The 18,439-nt window shown below is 44.3% G+C and overlaps 1 protein-coding gene across 4 annotated transcripts in view; it reads right to left on the bottom strand.

Moving 5' to 3' along the window:
* The window catches only part of LOC116984600 (carabin-like), a 91,281-nt gene that overhangs the window by 31,503 nt on the left and 41,339 nt on the right, over positions 1 to 18,439 (bottom strand). For all 4 annotated transcript variants that reach the window (XM_033038830.1, XM_033038829.1, XM_033038831.1 and 1 more), the window contains one exon: positions 4,606 to 4,721. In XM_033038830.1, the coding sequence (XP_032894721.1) occupies positions 4,606 to 4,721 (116 nt within the window). The remainder of the gene's footprint in view (positions 1 to 4,605; positions 4,722 to 18,439) is intronic.

Here is an 18,439-nt window from a genome sequence, read left to right as displayed (position 1 = left end):
TGGGCTGAATGGACCCCTTCTGTGGTGTAAAGATTCTGTAATGCTATAGTGCAATTGGACGGGGTTATAGTGAGATTGAAACTTGGATTTTAGTCTCCCTTTCTAAGCAAAGATATATTTACCTCCAAGGTTAAATCAAAAACAGAATATTGTTGATGCTAGAAATCTGAAATAGTATCTGTAAATCAGATTTAATGTTTCAGGTTCCAATGGCTGTTCCAGTTGTTGGGTTGGATGGTGCTTGCAGCTCCAGATGTGACGTACAACAGGCTTTTAGATAGGCACATGGATATGCAGGGAATGGAGGGATAATGATCACATGTGGGCAGAGGAGATTATTTAACTTGACATCATGTTTGGCACAGACATTGTGGACCGAAGGACCTGTTCCTGTGATATGTTTCTATGCTTCATGTTACTGCAGGAGGAACTTTCTGTTCATTCAGTAATATATGTAAAGCAAGCAGTACAATCTCTCGGAGACAGTGAACAGGATGAGAATGGGTGTTGATGTTCCCATTACACATGGAAAATGAAGCTACTTTTCCCAATGATTTACCAAGGGTCAGCGTACGGATAAGAGATATGGGAGGGCCATGGTTAGAGTGTCGGGAAATACTTGAAGTACAAGAAAAGCCAATGCCTTTAAGATCACGCAGACCTTTTGGTCCTTGGCTTCCTCCATTGCCAGAGTCAGGCTACATGCAACTGGACGAACAGCACCTCATAGTCTACTTACAACCCAAAGGTATGAATATTGAATTCTACATAGAGTAATACCCCTCCCTACCCCCTTCTCTTTCCTACCACCCCCCACCAATGCACACAAATTTCTCCCACCATCTTCTCCCACCGTCCAGACCACAAACCTCGTCCATTTCTCTCTGCAGTTGCTACGTGGCCCACTGCCTACCTCCAATATTTTGTGGTTTGTTCCAGATTCCAGCATCTTCAGTTTTTCGCATCTGCCTTTACGATCTTTCTCTACCATACCCTAGCTGAAGCATCCATCCAGCATAAGAAACATTTATTATGGCTAAGATAGACACAAAATGCTGGGGTAACTCAACGGGACAGGCAGTATCTCGGGAGAGAAGGAATGGATGACATTTCCTACACATTTATTATGGCTATCTCATTTCTGGTTTTCAAACTAACTACCCATCCAGCTGCACAAATTCATAACCCTTCCCCCAAGAACACATTGTATGCCTTACCTCATCCTTTAATTGAAGGCATGGCACCATGCCAACAGAGCTCTGAAGATCAACATTGCTTCGCCCACATGTCCCTTATTCATCTGGTCATTAGCATCTTTGAGAAACTCCTGCAGGTTAAGTCATGTATCATCCCCGCTTCGCCTCTTCTTGCTGACTGGGCGTTTGGCAAGATCAACTTCACACACACACACATTATGATACAACACTTCCAATTAAAATGACTTCATTGATTTTCCTATTGTTCCAATTACAGACCTAAAAGAAAACTAGAATTTCCGGTGTCTTTCGTTGCCTCACTCTGACCCAATGTGTTTCACAGCCAGTGGACCGCGTTTTGTATGAGGTTATACAGCATGAAATCAGGCCCTTCGCCCCAGCTTGTCCATGCTGAGCAAGATGCCCCCATTTACCCTAGTCCTAGTTGCCGCTGTTTGGTCCATATCCCTCTAAACCTTTCCTGCCCATGTTCCTGTCAAAATGTGTTTTAAATGTTGTCACTGTACCTGCCTCAACCACTTACTCTGCAGCTTATTCCATATACCCACCATCCCATATGTGTGGATAAAGTTGCCCCTTACTTCACTATTAAATATATTCCCTCTAGTTCTTGATTCCCCTGCCCTTGGAAAAAGAAGACCATGCATTCCCCTCTATACACCATGAATTTATACACCTCTATAAGATCACCCCTCAGCTCCAAGGAATAAATTCCTAGACCGCCCAACCTCTCCGTATATCTCAGGCGCTTGAGTGCTGGCAACATCCTCGTGAATCTTCTCTGCACCCTTTCCAGCAAAACGTCACCGTGTACTGGTACAGAATTTATCTCTCATGCAACAACAACTTTTCACTGTACCTCGGTACACATGACAATAAACTAAACTAGATTGAACTGAACTAGGAGCAGAACTTAGAATTGCTGAAGCAACCGATCTCATGAGGGCATGGTAGCCCACAGTGATGTTACTTGGTAATAATTCATTTGCATACACCACTGATCTAGAGTGTGCGTTGAAATCCCATCATGGCAACTGGAAACATTCAATTAATTAAAATACAGTTATAGAGCTATTCAGCATGGAAAGAGGGCCTTCGGTTCAACTCGTCCAAGCTGATGGGCATCTGATTGCCTGAGCTTATCCCATTCGTCCGCAATGACCCTCTAAACCGTACCTTTCCTTTCCATGTGCTTGTTTAAATGGCTTTTAAAAGCTGTAGTTGTACTTGCCTCTATCACTTTATGTGGCATCTCATTACACATGCCCACAATCATCTGTGTGGAAAAACAAGCCCCTCAGGCCCTCTTTCGAAAAAATCTTTCCCTTTTCACCTTCAACCAATGCCGCATTATTATAGACTCCTCTACCTGGGAAAAAGACTCTGCCCCTCATGATTTTATAGTCCTCTGTCAGGTCATGAAGAAGGGTCTCGACCCAAAACGTCATCCATTCCTTCTCTCCAGAGATGCTGCCTGTCCCGCTGAGTTACTCCAGCTATTTGTGACTATCTTCGGTTTAAACCAGCATCTGCAGTTCCTTCTTACACATCCCTCAGACTCCTTCGCTCCATCCAGAGAAAACAGTCACAGTCTGTCCAATCTCCCCTGTTAACTCAAGTCCTTCTGCACTGACAATATCCTTGCAAACATTTTCAACATTCTCTCTTGGCTGACTGGGCTCTACCCTGTATCTGACCAGGCTTACACCTCATTCTCTGTATTGTCCAGGAACGACAATATTATATGGATAATAAACCTCCAAATTTCCCGCAATGCTAAGATACCGTGAATGGATCAAAAAAGTAATCACATCACAAGCCACGGAAATGTTCAAAGGTTCTTTATTAGTAACATACACCAATTGGTGTAGCGAAATGTGTATTGCCATTGCAGCACATAAAAAAGAAAACAACATAACAAGAATAAAGAAATGTAACATAAAACATAAAAACATCCCCCCACAATGGTTCCCATTATGAGGGAAGGCACAAAGTCCAGTCCCCATCACCATGTCCACCCATAGTCGGGCCTATTCAGGCCTCCGCAGTCGGGCCTTTACGGAGGCCCGATGTTCCAGGTCGTTCTCGGCGGATGGTGGTGCTCCGGCGTCGGGAGAATCCTCACAGCGACTTGGGAAACCTGGAACGGCCGCTTCCTTACCGGAGACCGCGGCTTCCGAAGCCAACAGGCCGCGCTGGATGGAGCTCCACCACTGGCGATCTCGGTAAGAGATCCCAGGCTCCCGATGTAAAGTTCAGCGCCACCGCTCGCGGCTGGCCGCTCCACAGTCCCGCAGCTCCACGATGTTCATTGGCGGTCTTCAGCTCACCGGAGTTCCAGCGCGGCGACCCGGACAAGGCATCGCCCGCTCCACTCCGCGCTGCTGCTGAAGCCGAGGTTCTGGGCGGTCCCCTCAGGAAACGCCGCTCCAGGCCCGCTGGTAGGCCGCGAGGACGGGTCGAAGGTGCAGCCCGGAGAAAAGTCGCCTCTCCGACCAGGTAGGGACCCTGAAAAGCAGTTTCCCCCCCCCTTACCCCCCCCCCCCCCACCCCACCCCCATATAAAAAAAGACTAGAACTCCGAAAAAAAACAACTCAACTAACTAAAAATAAAAGAAAGAGATGAAAAAACGGACAGCTGCAGGCTGGGCAGCCAAACCCGTACAGGACGGCGCCCCCTATGTTCCGTATATGTTGCCACATTGTCAACAATGCAAATGTTATTACACTCCAAATATAACTTAATTGGGTGCAAAGGGGGCACAAGAAACTGTGAATTCTGGAATCTTGAGCAAAACACAGTGCTGGAAGAACTCAGCAGGTCAGGCAGCATTTGTGGTGGGAATAGATAGATGGCGTTTCCGATTGGGACCCTTCTTCAGACCCACGTCCAATTTGTTGCAAAATACCACTGGTTATGAATGGTGCAAGTTCTTTCAATATTGGAAGGCGCACCATTTGAGCGCCGCACCACGTGACCACCCGGGTATAAAGCGCACATAGTTTTGAACATTTTTCACCTTGTTATCTTTGATTTTCACTGGGAAAATCCTTGCCACGGAGATTAGACTAGGTACGAATTACATCGCAAATGGCTCCCAAAGGGGGCAGGGTCCTCAGGGGCACTTGGCGCGTGACTGTCGTATTGCTAGATGATTTTCGTGCGACTGTCGCATGTCAGTCACTACCGGCCTGTCGCGTAAGGCTCTATGAAGCCAGGCAGAGATGCCTCTGGCAGGCACCAGTTTAAAGAATATAAGTGGAGGTAAGGTGATGAGGAATCCCAGGTTTGAAAGGTTAACTGTTCTCTCTCCACCGATGCTGCCTGGCTGTTGAGTGCTTCCAGCCATTTCTACCTTTGTTAAAGAGCAGAAGCGTCATCTGGTACCTGAGGACATCATCTCTTCCTCCTCTTCCTCCAACACAACACTTTGCATGCAGTCCAGCTCCCACTTATGCACCTTGGTCATCCAGAGGGCCGGGACCAGGATACTGTACCTGGAGCTGTGAGAGAAACAAAATAAAAGTGGGAGTGAATAAAGATATTGAATGAGACTTTACAATTTCTTAAAATACTGCACATGCTAGAAATAAGAAATAAAGACACAAAATTCTCTAAACACTCAATAGTCGGGCAGCATCTGCAGAGAGAGAAAATTAAAGTTAACAGTTCTGACTAACTTTCTCCATTTGAAACGTCAATCGTGTTTCTGTCTGCACAGATACTACCCGATCTTTGGTGTATTTCATGCAATTTCTTTTTTTTGTAATTGTCAAAATATAAAGGGTGCATAGAGAGGAAAGGTACAGAGGTATGGTTACCAAACGCGAGAACATGGGACTGTCTTAGATGGGGCTCCTTAGTCAATGTGGACGAGTTAGGTTGAAGGGCCTGTTTCCGTGCTGACTCTGATTCCAGAATTCTTTAACTTGCTTGCCCTATTTTTGGCCACATTTTTGATATTTTTCTCTGGAGCAATCTAGAACACAGGCCCACTATAGATAAGATTAAAGATGAGCCCCTTGAGCTGAAACCAAGAAACAATATTTTGTCTAACTGTGGAAATCTGGAGCACTTTCACAAAAGACTGCGCGGTGAAGAGAGTCAGTGCCCCTGGGTAGAGAGAAAGAGCTAACCCTTAGATCTGAAATGTTAACTCTTTCTGCAGATGCTGCCTGAACAGCTCAGGAAAACAAGAGACTGCAGAGAGTGATGAAGTCAGCTTAGTCCATCGTGGGCACAGCTCTCCCCACCATCAAGAGCATCTACATGAGGTGTTGCCTCATGAATGTAGCATCTATCATCAAAGATCTCCACCATCCTGGCCATGCCCTCTTCTCCCTTGTGGCAGGAGGTACAGAAGCCATACCACCAGGTTCAGGAACAGTTCTTTTCCTGCAACCATCTTGAACCTTCCCACACAACCCTAATCTTATCTCAGCAAAGCTGAGTAGGCTTGACTCTGTTATCTTGAACTGGAAGTGGCTAAGGGGGTGAAATTATGAAGGGCATGAATAGGGTAGATAATAGGAAGCAATTATCGAAAATGATGAGAGAATCTAGAACCAGACGACACAAGTTTAAGGTGAGAGAGTCCTGAAGCATGTTTATCATACAGAGGGTAGTAGTTGTCTGGAATGAGTTGCCAGAGAAGTGCTGGAGGCAGGTGCAATTACAACATTTAAAGGAACTTGGACAGGTACTTAGATAGGAAAGGCATAGAGGGATTCGGGCCTGTTGTGGGCAAATGGAATTAGTGCGGATAGGCAACATGGTCGGCATGGACAAAATGGGTCAAAATAGGGCTGTTTCTGTGCTGCCCCGATTCTAAGGTCAAATTGCATTCCTGAAGTTGGAAACGTGGTGGGGAACATGCCCCAATCTGCATCAATGGTGCTGAATTGGAAATTGGTTGTGGGCTTCAAGTTCAAGGTGTAAATATTATCAATAATCTGCCCTGGTCCAACCATTATGAAGCTACAATAATAAAAGCAAACCAAAACCTCTACTTCCTTTGGCATGTCTCCAATAACTCTTACCAACTTCTACATACGTAGAAAGCCGACTGTCAGGTTACATTAAACCTTGGTTTGGGAACAGCGCTGCCTAAGACGACAAAAAGAGCTGTGGACATAACCCAGTCCCTCACACAGACCAGATTCCCCACCATTAACTTCATCTGCACTGAACACTGCCTCGGGAAAGCAGCCAACGTAATCAAGGGCCTTTCTCACCCTGGTCATTCTTTCTTCTGCACCCTCTGGTGAGGCAGCAGACACAGAGCTGGAAACCCCACACCACCAGACTCAGGAACACCTTCCCCTCTGTTATCAGGCTTCTACACGGTCCTTCTATAAGCTAGGTTACTGTTCGATTCGCCACTACCCCATTGCTGGCATTGGACCTTGTCTCTGGAACTGGTGCATCAAAATGTAGACAACTATATTTTGTACTCTGTATCTTTCTCTTTGCTCCACTAGAGTTTGGCTTGATTGTAATTATGTAAAGTATTATCTGATTTAATTGGATAGCATGCAAAACAAGGCTTTTCACTGTACTCCAGTACATGTGGCAATGATACACCTAAACCTAAACATTTGATAGTACATATGTGAAACATCTTGAAATACGTTGGAAGATACTGCAGTTATGCAAGTTGGTATTGCTGACAGACATTCAGGTCATACTGATTCCAGTGAGGCAGTTATGAACGGCACAGTGTGACACCCATTAAGTAAGAAAGTCCCAACATTGTTGTGATTCACACTGAATGGTTTCCACTTCCCTCGTCAGACAATAATCGCAGCAAGGGTCAATTTAAGCTGGAACACTGGCAGAGACAAGAGGTGAGGCCATGTAAATTGTTCCTTCGACAGAACAAAGCAAGAGATGCTTGTTATTCAGATATGTGCAAGTCTCGAGTGACCTGCTGATTGCTATCGACTTGAGAAAGATGTACCCCTCGTCTCCAATTCTCTTGCTATCAAAATCCTGCTCCATTGAAAGCTTTGTGCTTGTACAGAACACGTAACAAATCTCCACCTGAGTATTATCTCCTCAAAGTGGCACAGAGTCCACTTTGTTCCGTTCGATGAAAGGTATTTTTATACATAAACCTTGAGAAAGGCCACATCAGCAGCAGTTCAGCTCTCCCACAGCAACTCATAAAATTAAAAGAGGTCGCGGCACAGGTATTCAACTGCCTTGAAAAGAAGGTGGGTTTTGCGGGTGGAATTGATGCCAGCCATACTAATCAACTGAAAATGTGGAAGACCAAGAGATCACGAAGCTGCTGTTACTAATAGATAGACAAGTCTTGGGGACTCAAGGAACTGCAGATGCTGGAATGTTGATCAGAAACGCCTTGTAGATATTACCACCTAATCCATGCAGCATTCTGGTAACCTGGTTCTGCACCTTTTCCACAGCCTTCAGATTCTTCCTGCAGTAGTGTGACCAGAACAGCATACAAAATTGCAAGTGCCAGTCAAACCAAAGTCTTAGGTAGACAAAAGTGCTGGAGAAACTCAGCGGGTGCGGCAGCATCTATGGAGCGAAGAAAATAGGCAACGTTTCGGGCCGAAACGTTGCCTATTTCCTTCGCTCCATAGATGCTGCCGCACCCGCTGAGTTTCTCCAGCACTTTTGTCTACCTTCGATTTTCCAGCATCTGCAGTTCCTTCTTAAACCAAAGTCTTATATAGCTTCATCATGACTTCCTGACTCTTATATTTAATGCTCCAACCAATGAAGGTGGGCATACCACAAGATTGGATCAATATTTCTGCCTCACTCATGATCATTAAAATTGGTGGCCTCATCATTTATTCCATTGCAGTCTGTTGATCTATCTGCCTGCAATTTCTCTGCATTGCAACAGAAACACAGGAATTGTCAGGGTCATCATTTAGATAACACTGCCATCTTAAAATTGTCGCCCGCCTATTGCGAGAAAAATATTTGTTGTCTAAGTGATTTGTAACAAACTGATATCAAGAAAGCTCCTTTACAAATGCAAATTAAATCCAGTAATAGATTTAATATTCTAATTTCCTCTTCACTTGCTGGCTGGCAGTTTAGTATTCCAATGGAAGTCATGCCAACGGAGCTATAAATTAATTCAGCCAGGGTGACACGGTTCATCTCAAGTCATCTTTCATTTCCACACGTTTTGTCCTCCGCATTTCCTGAGGAACTGGAAACATTAGAGCTATTTACAAAAAACTACCCTCATCCCGTGAGGTATGTTGGTAGCCGTTGGGGATGGCCTGACAAACCGGCGAAGAAACAATAACACCTTCCTGTCACAAAGAAATAAAACACAGACAGCTACAATTTGCTGTATCATCAAAGGACCTCAACCCGATCACTTCTGTCATGTCCTTTTCCAAGGGACCCTTTTCTGGTTCGCCTATGTACATAACTTCCTGTGTGCCGTGGGGTCGCTGGGGTGAGTGTTGGTGAAGGAGGGGGGGGGGGGAAGGGAGTAAGGGGGGTGTTGATTTGTGGGTAAGAGCTCAAACTATTGAGCTGTTATGACAATAGTTAAAGAGACACCTGGCAGCAGTGGACGCTTGCTCTGCCCCCGTCAACTCTATTGAGGGGATGATCTAATTACAGTGTTTCAGATGATTAAAGGGTTAGCTGACGCACAGCCGGGCAGATAAGACCCTTGTTATAACCCACCTGGTGTAAGTGTGTTCATTCCTGAGCACTGCATTACACAAGGTAAGCGTTAAAGGCAAGGTGTGGGTAACATGGTCTCAGATGTCCTTCTGTTAAATACAGATGAAGTGGTTACCTAATAGAGGTATTTAAGATGATTAAAAAGGAAGATAGAGTGAAACTATTTCCTCAGCAGGAGAATTTAGGAGATGCAGGTTGACCTTTAAATTAGACCTAGTTGTCCAGGAAGGGATTCTTCATAGAAAGAATAATGTAAATCACTCCCCCCACTTCCTTAACCAGGGGTGAAAATTAGGGTTATCAGTATTTTGCAGGACATGGGCACTAAAGGTTATTGGGACCAAGGAAGATAACTTCTGCCAGACACAATAACATGTTGCACTCTAATAATGACTATCTTTGGTGGCTGGTGTTCAGCTATATAGACCCATAGCTCTGGAATTTGTTTCCGAATGCCCCTGTCCTACTTAGGAAACCTGAACGGAAACCTCTGGAGACTTTGCGCCCCACCCAAGGTTTCCGCGCGGTTCCCGGAGGTTGCAGGTGGTTGCCGGAGGTTGTAAGTAGTGGAAGCAGGTAGGGAGACTGACAAAAACCTCCGGGAACCGCACGGAAACCTTGGGTGGGGCGCAAAGTCTCCAGTGGTTTCCGTTCAGGTTTCCTAAGTGTGACAGGGGCATAACCCTGTCCCCACGTTCCATCCCAATTGTCTACATACCCCTAAGATTTCCCAAAGCCTACTGTTGTGCAAATATTGTCCTGCTTGCACCTGTGAAACAGCATGAGATGTTTTAACCACGGGAAAAAGTATTGTATCAATGCAAGTCATGAAACGGTGCATGGGATAAGTGAGATAAAAATTCGGAAACAGTAAAGACACAGCCAGATGGTCACAAATCAACTCTGGAGTTTACCATTGCTATTTTTTTGCCAGTTTTCTTTAGTTTGATTAAACTCCTGAACACTTTGCATTGTAAAGATTTATAACGGTCTTAGCAGATTCCTTCACAACTGTATGTGCCCATCAGTTCTTCAATACTTTGCCGACTTCTCTCTCCATATTCCATCGTGTGCGGACGTGGCGTAGAAGGACGAGAAGCCGAAGCGGAAGCCAAATAACCGTTCGATTACTTGGCTTCCACTTCTTTGCTTCGGCTTCTCATCCTTCGACGCCACGTCCGGGTACCATATTCCATAGTCATAGAGTTGCATAGCAGAGAAACAGGTCCTTCGGGCCACCATGTCCACACTGTCCATCGTGCCAATCTACATTAATGCAGCTTTCCTGCATTTTGGATGTCCGTTGCCTATCCGACCATGGAGCAGGTAGCACGGGATTACATGGTACCCGTGGCAGGAGGGGGGGGGGGGGAACTCCCTCCGACCTGACCTGTCAAAGGGCGGATGAGCTTCTAGCGAGCCCACGGCCATGCACACTTCAGTAGAAGTTGCGATCACTGTCTAACATAGCATTGCAAGGAACGATGATATAGCACACACACCAAAATCCTATACTTCTAGCGGCGGAAGTCCGCAGGAACTGGAGGACAGAGATGTGTGGTGCGTCCGTCACCGTTCCCGTTGGAAACCAGCACCACTGTGTCGCTAATGTTTTCAATGATGATGATGATGATGATTTCCTGCATTATTCATGCCTCTCATAATTTGATAAACTTTTATAAGGTCTCCCCTCAGTCTTTGACGTTCCAGAGAAAACAATCCAAGTTTGTCCAACCTCTTCTTGTAACGACCACCCCATAATCCAGGCAATAATCCATTCTGGCAAACCTCCTGCACCCTCTCCAAAGTTGTTTTACCACTCTGTCTACTGTGTTGCTACTTTCACCCCAAGATCCCTCTGCATATCAATGGTGTTAAGATTCTTGCTATTAACTGTATACCTTCCCCTTACATTCGCATTCCCAAAGCGCAACATCGCTTACTAGCTTGGTTTAAACTCCATCTGTCGTTTCTCTGTTCATGTCTGAAGCTGATTTATATCTGGATGTACACTTTCCACAGCCTTCCTCACTGTCTGCTACTCCAGCACCTTGGTGCCATCATCTGTGGATATCCCAACATCAAACCTTATGATGGAAGGAAGTTATTGAAGAAGCAGTGGAAGATGATTGGGCCTAGGAACTGTTCCACCTCAGCATGTTGATCATTGCATAGATCATCAATGATCATTCACTGATCTTGTGAATCAATGCTGATCAACGAACCTCCAACGAAGCTAAGGTAAATCAAGAACCAACCCTCCCCCATCCCCACTTCTACTATAGTGGAGAGTTTTGAGATTCAGGCGTTCAAATCAGCAGCATATTGGCACAAATATTAGAGCCACTGCCTCACAGCAGCAGAGACCAGGATTTAATCCTGACCTCGGATGCTAATGACCTTTGTACATTTTCCATGTGACTCCATTGGTTTCCTCCAGGTATTCCAGTTTCCCCCCCCACATCCCAAATACATATGTGTTGGTATGTTAATTGACGCCCCTAGTGAACAGGTGAATGATACATTTGTTAGTAGATGAGAATATGCAAAAAAAAGAAAATAGGTTACGGTGGGATTAGTCTAACTGGGTGTTTGAGTGTCAGTGTGGATTGATTGGCCAAAGGGTCTGTTTCCATGCTATTTGTTTCTATAACTTTAACTATGATCTCAGAAATCCAAATTCCTTCTTTCTTTTGCAGAGCTGGAGGAATGACTGAACATGAATGAGAAGTGGAAACAGTGAAGAGGGAAAAGATTAAAAGCATAAGGTGCATAGATAAGGGAATACTCATGGTCTTTTTGTCAGGGAAGGGGTATCAAAAACTAGAGATGTGTTTCAGGTGAGAGGAGAAAGATTTAATAGGAATCTGTTCTTTACACAGATCACGGTGTGTATGTGGAACAAGCTGCTAGAGAAAGTTGTTAAAGCAGGCACAATAACATTTAAGCTGCATTTGGAAAGGTACATAGATGGGAAAGGTTTAGAAGGATATGCACCAGGCGTGGGCAAATGGGAATAGCTTAGATGGGCATCTTTGCTGGCATGGATAAGTTGCACTGAAAAGAGCTTGCTTCCGACTGTGTATGACCGTATGGCAGCATGACTCTTGACTTAAATAAAGAAAGCCTTGGTCAGGAAAGGGGGTTAAAATTGCAAAACACCATCCAGCTCACAAATGTTTTCCTTTTTCAGCATTGCAGGAAAGCGGCTAGCCCAGATCCGGTTGATCTTTCAGAACTGCCTCAGGCACAAAAAAAAAGAAGACTCTTAATTAATTCGTATTTTGGGCACCAAAGTTCAAATTTCCAGTGTTAGTGGGCTGTAACTATCAATACTATGACTGGACAGTTTAACCACATACTACGTCTTTGAAACTCAAGGTCACCCCCGTTGTTCTAAAGTCATACAGTCTTTGCTGACGTCAAGCACCCATTTACGTTAACCCCACACAGATGTGATTTTACTCACCAAACATGTAGTCAAGAGTGTTTAATTGTGATATGTACTGACAACAGAACAATGTTACTTGCAACAACTTAACTGGCCCGTTATACATAGATAATGTATAATAATCATTAATACAATAAATTAATAACTGTAATATTAGTGCAAAAGTCCAAACTCCTTAGTACAACCAAAGACACAGTTCATAGAAGTTCATAGTTGCTGAGGTTAGTGTTGTGTAGTGTTCAAGAGCCTGATGGATGTTTTTCTATAGATGCAGCATGGAAACAGACCCTTCAGCCTACCGAGTCTACATCAACCATTGATCACATGTTCACACTAGTTCTATGTTATCCCACTTTCTGATCCACTTCCTTCACATTAAGGGCAATTCTGAAAAAAGGTCATGACCCAAAATGTCACCTATCTATGTTTCCAGAGATGCTGCCTGACCCGCTCAGTTACTCCAGCACTTTGTGTCTTTTGTGGATCAGGATGTAGTTGGAATGGTTAGTAAATTTGAAAAAGGACACCAAAATTGGTGGAGTCATGGACAATGGTTATCTCAGATTACAACAGGATCTAGATGAACTGGGAAAGTGAATCAAGAAATTGCGAATCGAATGTAACTTAGACAAGTGTGAGGTGTTGTATTTGGTAAGTTAAACCAGGGCAGGACTTAAAACAGTAAATGGTAGAGCCTTGAAGAGTGACGGAAATTGGTGCGAGACTTTGGATTTGGAACCAGAGCTACTGCATTTGCCAATATTCCAGCTCTCTTGCCAAACGTAGTCTAGCACTCACAACTCATTAAATGATTTAGTACCATGTTAATTAAAGAGTGTTGTCTACTGGCACACTGGGAAATCTGTGTAACTATCTGTGAGATTGTTTCCTGCTGGACCAATCTTTGGTGAATTATGGGTTGATGTTTGCAATTAGTCCTATTTCAAACTGAGGCTTCATCTCCCTCTCAGGTGATCTGGGTGTCCCATGAACACCGTGTTGAAAAAGAGCAGAGAAGTTAAAGTCCTTTGGCCCAAGATCCCCATCTACGCTAGTGCTATTTGCTTGTGTTTGGCCCATATCCCTCTAAACCTGTCTTGTCTATGTACCTGTCCAAACATTTCTTAAATATTGTTGCTGTACCTGCCTCAACTATTTCCTCTGGCAACTCATGACATGTACTCACAGCCCTCGGCGTGAAAACCTTGCTCCGCCAGGTTCCTATTAAATCTTTTAATAGGAGACTCTATGCATCCACCCTTTCTAATCACCTCATGATTTTATGCAACTCTATAAGATCATCCCTCAGCCTCCTCAGCTCCAAGGTATAAAGTCCTAACCCAACCAACCTCTACCTGTCGTTCAGCCCTCGAGTCCTGGCAACCTTAGAATTCTTCTCTGCATTTTTCCCCGTTTAATAGAATTTTTTTTGTTCTCTCTAGTGTTCTAGCCAATTTGTACGCATCAACCAACATCACCGAAGAAAACACACATTATCTGCCTTTTATCTCACTGCTGTTTCCAAAAGCCCGCTGTGCACAAATTGACAGCTGTATTTTCTACATTTTAAGTGTCTTTGCTTCAAAATGATTTTGTCCTGAGGTCATAAATGATACTATAGGAATTTGTGTCTTTTCGTTAATGACCAGCCTTAATGACTGCTATTACAGATCACTCAGACCATCATTTAATGACAAATCTAGAGAAGGGTGTTTTTGACACAGTGCGATCGAGGCTCGGATTTTGAACAAGACCATATCGCACTCCCTTTCTCTGGCTGTCAGGAGCCTTAGGTGGTTCGGTTTGAAAGCTCCAACCTCATAAAAACCTGTGTCTAAACCTGTGCCCTCAGGGATCTCAAAGAAACTGAGAAGATGTAAAAAGAGGAGAGTTTGAAAGAGAGGGGTCACAAAGTAAGTCAGAACCATTCTACAGGAACAGTCACTTAAATTTGTGTTTAAACAATTGATGGCGAAATGGCTTTGTATAGGGCGCTTAATTCCTGGGCAATGAAGTTATTAAGTGATGCTCACCGGGGCAGAAAGGTGAAAGATGGAGCCAATCTGTGAAAGCACTGGGGCCTCCTTACATTGTAGGATGCCTCAAGGCACATCCCAATGTACAGGAGTATTGGCACTGTTCCCATAGCGATCTCTCCACCACTCCCCCATTAAGTAAAACCAAGAGTATATCAAGCTCCCTAATGCAAACATCCCTGAACCCTCTTGACAGCTAAGTGCAAACACCGTCCGCTATTCAATTTAATCTTTCAAAAGGCCGTGGTGTGAGATTAATGGCAGAAGGTCGTGTGGCTGCAGATGAGAAGGATGATGACTGATTGGGAGACTTCTGCAGCTTGCTCAAAAATACTGCTCCATTCAAAGAGAATCATTCGAGTTTAGTTTTAGTGCAAAACAGAATCCATTTGGATTTGGACTCACACCTTCTAAGCACCTGGTAAATCTTGGCACCTTTCCAGTGCACATGAGCAATGTAGGAGATTGAGGATGTGGCTGTGACAGTCATTAACTATCGGATTATATGCAATATTGTTAATCTTTTGCAAAATTTATATTTAAGAGGGAGTTAGATGTGGCCCTTGTTGCTAAAGGGATCAGGGGGTATGGAGAGAAGGCAGGTACAGGATACTGAGTTGGATGATCAGCCATGATCATATTGAATGGTGGTGCAGGCTCGAAGGGCAGAATGGCCTACTCCTGCACCTATTTTCTATGTTTCTAAATGTTTTAACCTGAACCAATTTCTTCTATAAACTACTACACTATAATCTTGGAAAGTGAAAGCTCAGTTCAAAACTCCCTCATGTTTAAACTGAAGAAGGGTCCTGACCCAAAACGTTATCAGTCCATTCACTCCGCAGATGCTGCCTGACCCACTGAGCACTGTGTTTCTCCTAGTGCTTCACGCAGGCAAACAGACCTGAAAATGCAAAAGGCACGCCATACTTGGGGCCAGTGGAATTGCTTAAGATTCAAAGTCTGAGATCTATCAGGTTCACTGTCGACCGTCTTAGTAGATGCATCATCCAAAAACCTCCGAGCAACTCATCTCCCTCCATCAACGTTCTACCACACACTCAGACAACAGGAGAGAAAACCAGAGTTAGAAAACACTCTGGAAACTGGAGGTTTAAAATATTGTTATACCTTCTTTCAAATAAATACCTACGCCTGAGAAACCTCACGTTATTCTATGGGAAATAATATTGCAATCTTTCCTGTAAATCCAGATATCCGGGGATTCAACCTTATTGTTTTTTTGTAACATAATTCAGGCATCAGGTTGCATATTTGATCTTCATTCATTCATAGCTATAGCGTCATAGACATAGAGTCGTATGGCGTGGAAACAGGCCCTTCGTCCAAACTCGTCTATGCCGACCATGATGCCCCATCTAAGCTAGTCACATTTGCCCAGGTTTGGACCATGTCACCTCTAAACCTATCCTATCAATGTATGACTGTTCCAGTGCCTTTTAAATGCTGTCATAACTGCATCAACTCCCTCCTCTGGAAACTCATTCCATATACCCACCATCCTCTGACTGAAAAATTTGCCTCCCACTTTAAACCTAACTCCTCTGGCTCTTGATTCCTCCAGCCTGGGGAAAAAACTGTGCATTCACTCTATCTATTCCCCTCGAGATTTTATACATCTCTATGAGATTACCTCTGAGCCTCCTGCGCTCTAAGGAATAAAGTCCTATCCTGTTCCACTGTTCTCTATAGTTCAAGCCTTTGACTCTTGACAATGTCCTTGTAAATCTTCTCCGCACTCCTTATTGCTTAATGACATGATAAAGTCGCAACATGCAAGAACATAGATGGAAATTAGAACATCGGAAACATTCTCAGAAACACTTTGCAGATCTCAGTCCCAGCAGAGCAGGTTACGTTCAACGTAGAACTGTATGGCACAGAAACAGTCCTTCCAGCCCGTGATTTCTATGCCAACCCTATGCCAAGGTCCCTCCATTTTCTGCATGTTCATGTGCCTGTTGTATTTGCCTCCACCACCACCCCTGGCAGTGATTTGCAGGCATCCATTAGTCTGTGTGTAAAAAAACTAGCCCTGCACATCTCCTTTAAACTTTCCGCTCTTACAGCTATGCCCTCTGGTGTTTGATATTTCCACCCTGGGGAAAAGGTTCTGACTGTCTACCCTATCTTTGGCTCTTATAACTTTATAACTTCTATCTGATCTCCCCCCCAACCTCTCATTATTCTCATTAGATAAATACTGAAAGTGACTTCAGGCAAGGGGTAGATATACACTTAATCATGGAATCCAAAACGTTGGTAAATAATCAACTGCTGGAGATGCTCAACAGATCAGGCAATATCTGTGGAGGAAATGGACAGAAGACATTTTGGGTCAGAACCCTTTATTAGATTGATCCAAAGCTTTAGGTTGAAATATATTACTGTCATGTGTACTGAGGTACAGTGAAACGTTTTGTCTTGCATGCTATCCAATCAAACCAGCTAATACTATGCATGAATACAATCAACCAAAACTCAAATACAACAGGTAGAGGAGCTAAGACAAAGATACGGAGTGCAGAATATAGCTCCCAGTGTTGCAGCAGAACTGTTTCAGCGACAAAGTCCATGATGACAAAATCCAATATCTACACTGAGGGAGAACAAAGAGGATTGAACTTTATTGCCTTCCATCACAGTAAGGAATGTGTAATCCACTGTGATGGATGTTTACGTCAACTTTTATGTGGTTGTGTGTCTTGTTGCTTTTCACTTAGTATGGCTGTATGGTAACTCAAATTTCACTGTACCTTAATTGGTACATGTGACAATAAACTGACCTTGAAACTTTGAGGTAGATTGGAGAATCAGACTAAACACTAGTTTATGGAAGATACACAAAAAAGCTGGAGAAACTCAGCGGGTGCAGCAGCATCTATGGAGCGAAGGAAATAGGCAACGTTTCGTGCCGAAACGTTGCCTATTTCCTTCGCTCCATAGATGCTGCTGCACCCGCTGAGTTTCTCCAGCTTTTTTGTGTACCTTCGATTTTCCAGCATCTGCAGTTCCTTCTTAAACACCTAGTTTATGGAAGGTCTATTCAGAAGCCTAATAATAGAGGGGAAGAAGCTGCTCCTGAGCTTCTGTATCTGCTGCCCGAAGGGAGCAGGGAAAGGATGGAATGACCGGGGTGGAAAAGGTCTTTGATTATGTTGGCTGCTTTCCTGAGGCAGCGTGAAGTGTAGACGGAATCAATGCTTGGGAATCTGTGTGGTGGACTAGTCCACATCCACAACTCTCTGCAATCACTGTCTGACCTGTGGTGCAGTGAGCCTTGTGCGGCAGAAGGTCCCGACGAGCCGTGGCCATACTCTGACAGCAGGCCTGGCTCGCCTGCCGCGGAACCAAGGGAGGGAAGCCGCCGACCCCTGCTCGCCCCCGAACACTGGCAACTGCGGAGAAGGTGGAGGGAGTCAGTGACTGCGGGGGACGTTGGACAAAGGGCTGGTAAGAAGGACCGGGCTACTGGAGGTGACCCCGGGGCACAAAGGTTGAAGATGGTCCAGCGAGGACAGTTCGTGGGATAACCAGATGCAACGGGCCTTCATGGCCAGCTGCAGTTGAGACTGTGAAATGGCACCAAAACGTGGTTACTATTACATATAGACTCAGTGGGCTGTTTCTATATATTATGTACTTATTAATGGCAATAATCTTCTGATCTGTATGCAAAAAAAGAATTTCACTATACCTTGGTACACATGATAATAAAGGAACCATTGAAACATTGACAGAAACGGTCTGATTAGCTGCATGGTTCCAATGTTCACTGTTTGGATTTCAGACAGCTCTGCCCCCCGTTACATATTTCGGTTCCCTTTCTTTAACAAAAAGCAAGTGACGTCTTAATAACTGCCTCTATTGAAAATTAATTACTAACATAGATGTAGAGTTGCTGCTTTGCAGCGCCAGAAACCCAAGTTCAATTCTGATGTAGGGTGTTGTCTGCATAGAGTTTGTATGTTCTTCCCATGAACAGCATTGGTTTTCTCCAGGAGCTCCGGTTTCCTCCCACACTTCA

The sequence above is a fragment of the Amblyraja radiata genome, chromosome 20 (genome assembly GCF_010909765.2).
Source record: "Amblyraja radiata isolate CabotCenter1 chromosome 20, sAmbRad1.1.pri, whole genome shotgun sequence".
Taxonomy (NCBI): domain Eukaryota; kingdom Metazoa; phylum Chordata; class Chondrichthyes; order Rajiformes; family Rajidae; genus Amblyraja; species Amblyraja radiata.
Note: the sequence above shows the minus strand (reverse complement) of the source record. Positions and strands in the feature narration are given on the sequence as shown.